General features: G+C 35.9%; 1 protein-coding gene across 1 annotated transcript in view; it reads left to right on the forward strand.

Annotated features, from left to right (window-relative positions):
• LOC137658859 (cuticle protein CP1158-like) overlaps window positions 1-1541 on the forward strand; it is a 2321-nt gene extending 780 nt beyond the window's left edge. The window contains exons 2-3 of the mRNA XM_068393966.1: window positions 630-857; window positions 1222-1541. Coding sequence (XP_068250067.1) covers window positions 630-857; window positions 1222-1323 — 330 coding nt within the window. The 3' untranslated portion in view covers window positions 1324-1541. The remainder of the gene's footprint in view (window positions 1-629; window positions 858-1221) is intronic.
• Window positions 1542-2104: the final 563 nt, after the last annotated feature.

A 2104-nucleotide genomic window follows, 5' to 3' on the forward strand; every position in this document is an offset into this window, starting at 1 on the left:
CCAACCCTAGTTGGACAAGCAGGATGCTATAAGTCCAAGGGCTACAACGGGGAAAAATAGCCCCATAAGGAAAATAAGTAAATAAGCAATATATGATAAGTAACGAATAGACTATAAAATATATATATAGATCTTTAAATATTTTTGACATCTTTATTCACCAATTTCCCGATTTCAAAAAAATAATCTGATATTCAGATTTCTTTTAATTTTCTCTAAATTAATCTTTTTTTTTAAATTCATTTATTAATTTCTGCGTCTTTCCTTATTAATTGTGTCCCATTGCCACTCACACCTGTCTCCTATATCTTCAGTTATAATTTGTCTCACGGGACCTACTGGTAACGTGGAATGCGAACCGCGTTATTTTACTGGATATGTAAATTTTATCTTCAATTGGATAAAGTTGAGATTGAGTTTAGTGACTAGAAACATAATTTAGAATAGTTCAAACTGCCCAAGGGCTCCAACAGGGAAAACAGCCCAGTGAGGAAAGGAAATAAGGAAAAACTACAAGAGAAGTTTAAGAACAATAATAAATCTTTCATAATCGCTTATTAAATCATGTATAATCTATAGGCCTATCATACTGTTAATGTAAACCCCATCCCCTTCACCGCCTTCTGCAGGTAGTCTTGTGCGCTGTGGTGGCTGCAGTCTCAGCCAGCCCCTTCGTAGGCCTAGTCGGTCCCTCTGGTTCAATTGGGCCATCTGGCATCGTAGGGCCATCTGGACCGGTCCAGTTCAGCCAGCCAGCCTGGGCTTTCTTGGGTAACCACGCCCACGCCCACATCGCCGCCCTCAACAGACAGCCACCCACAGTCCCTGTTCACCACCGCAACCCAGCCGTCTTCCAGGTAATTAGTTAAATCTAATTTTTTAAATTTCTACAATGAGTAGAAGTCTACGGGCGGTTCACGTCATATTTAACTTGATTTTTATATTCTATTTACAGTAATATAAAACCAGACAATGCTTTTAAAAAAATAATTTGCTCACATTATCAATTATTTTCTGATTATATATCAAAGCTTAATATAAGTATATGGGACACCTTCTTTGAAAAGTCGTGTAAAACTAAGCAAATTAATCGGTGGTTAGGTAAAACATCTAATTTAATAGTTAGGGGTAAAATAACTGTAACAGAAAACGGCAAACAAATCCTTTCAGGGATAACTAAACAAAATTAGACAATGCTTAATATCAATTCGTTTCTTTCAGCCTGCCCCAGTTGTTCCCACCACATACGGCGTCGACGCTGCCGGCTGCGTTGTAGGTCCATCTGGAAAGGTCTGCCCAACTGGAAACGTACAGTTCACTTAAATATCAATATCCCATCGATAAAAAACTTTATTTCCATGCATTCGTGAGCTACGTTCAATATTCCCCCACTGTATTGGAATCTAAATCACTTGAACAGAGATAACTGTAGAAAAATAACCTTCATGATCGACCAAGGAGGAGTTTCTGGACTTCATACTTTTAGGATATTACCAAAAGGGAGGATAATCACAATAAAGGGGATCTGAGATGAAACTATATGAAAACGAACGAAATCATATGATATTCCGACATCCCTTTGTTTTGCCAAGGAAGTCCAGATAGCCAAACTTGTGGATCTTAAGCAAATTATATTCTTATCCTTTGCTTATTACCTTATGGGGAAAATATCAATAGATATGCATGGAGTGCCTATGTAAATGTGATAGTATTTTGTAATAAAAAAAAAATATGAAGCATATTATTTCTTTGAATATTTGACACCTTTATTTTGCATGTTTTTTGTTATAAATAACGGATTTTGAGCGAAGCGAAAAATCTATTTTTTGGGTGAGATAGCCATGGCGTCCTGATGGAAGGTTCCTTTTTGGTAGCTACCCAAGGAAGCTACCAAAAAGGAACCTTCCATCAGGACGCCATGGCTTGAGCCCAAATATATATATATATATATATATATATATATATATATATATATATATATATATATATATATATATATATATATATATATATAATAATAATAAATGCAGCCATTTCTAGTCCACTGCAGGACAAAGGTCACAGAGGAAATATAAATTCATGTCCGAGATTGGCCAATTTTCAT

This window comes from Palaemon carinicauda, chromosome 19, assembly GCF_036898095.1.
Source record: "Palaemon carinicauda isolate YSFRI2023 chromosome 19, ASM3689809v2, whole genome shotgun sequence".
NCBI classification, from domain to species: Eukaryota; Metazoa; Arthropoda; class Malacostraca; order Decapoda; family Palaemonidae; genus Palaemon; species Palaemon carinicauda.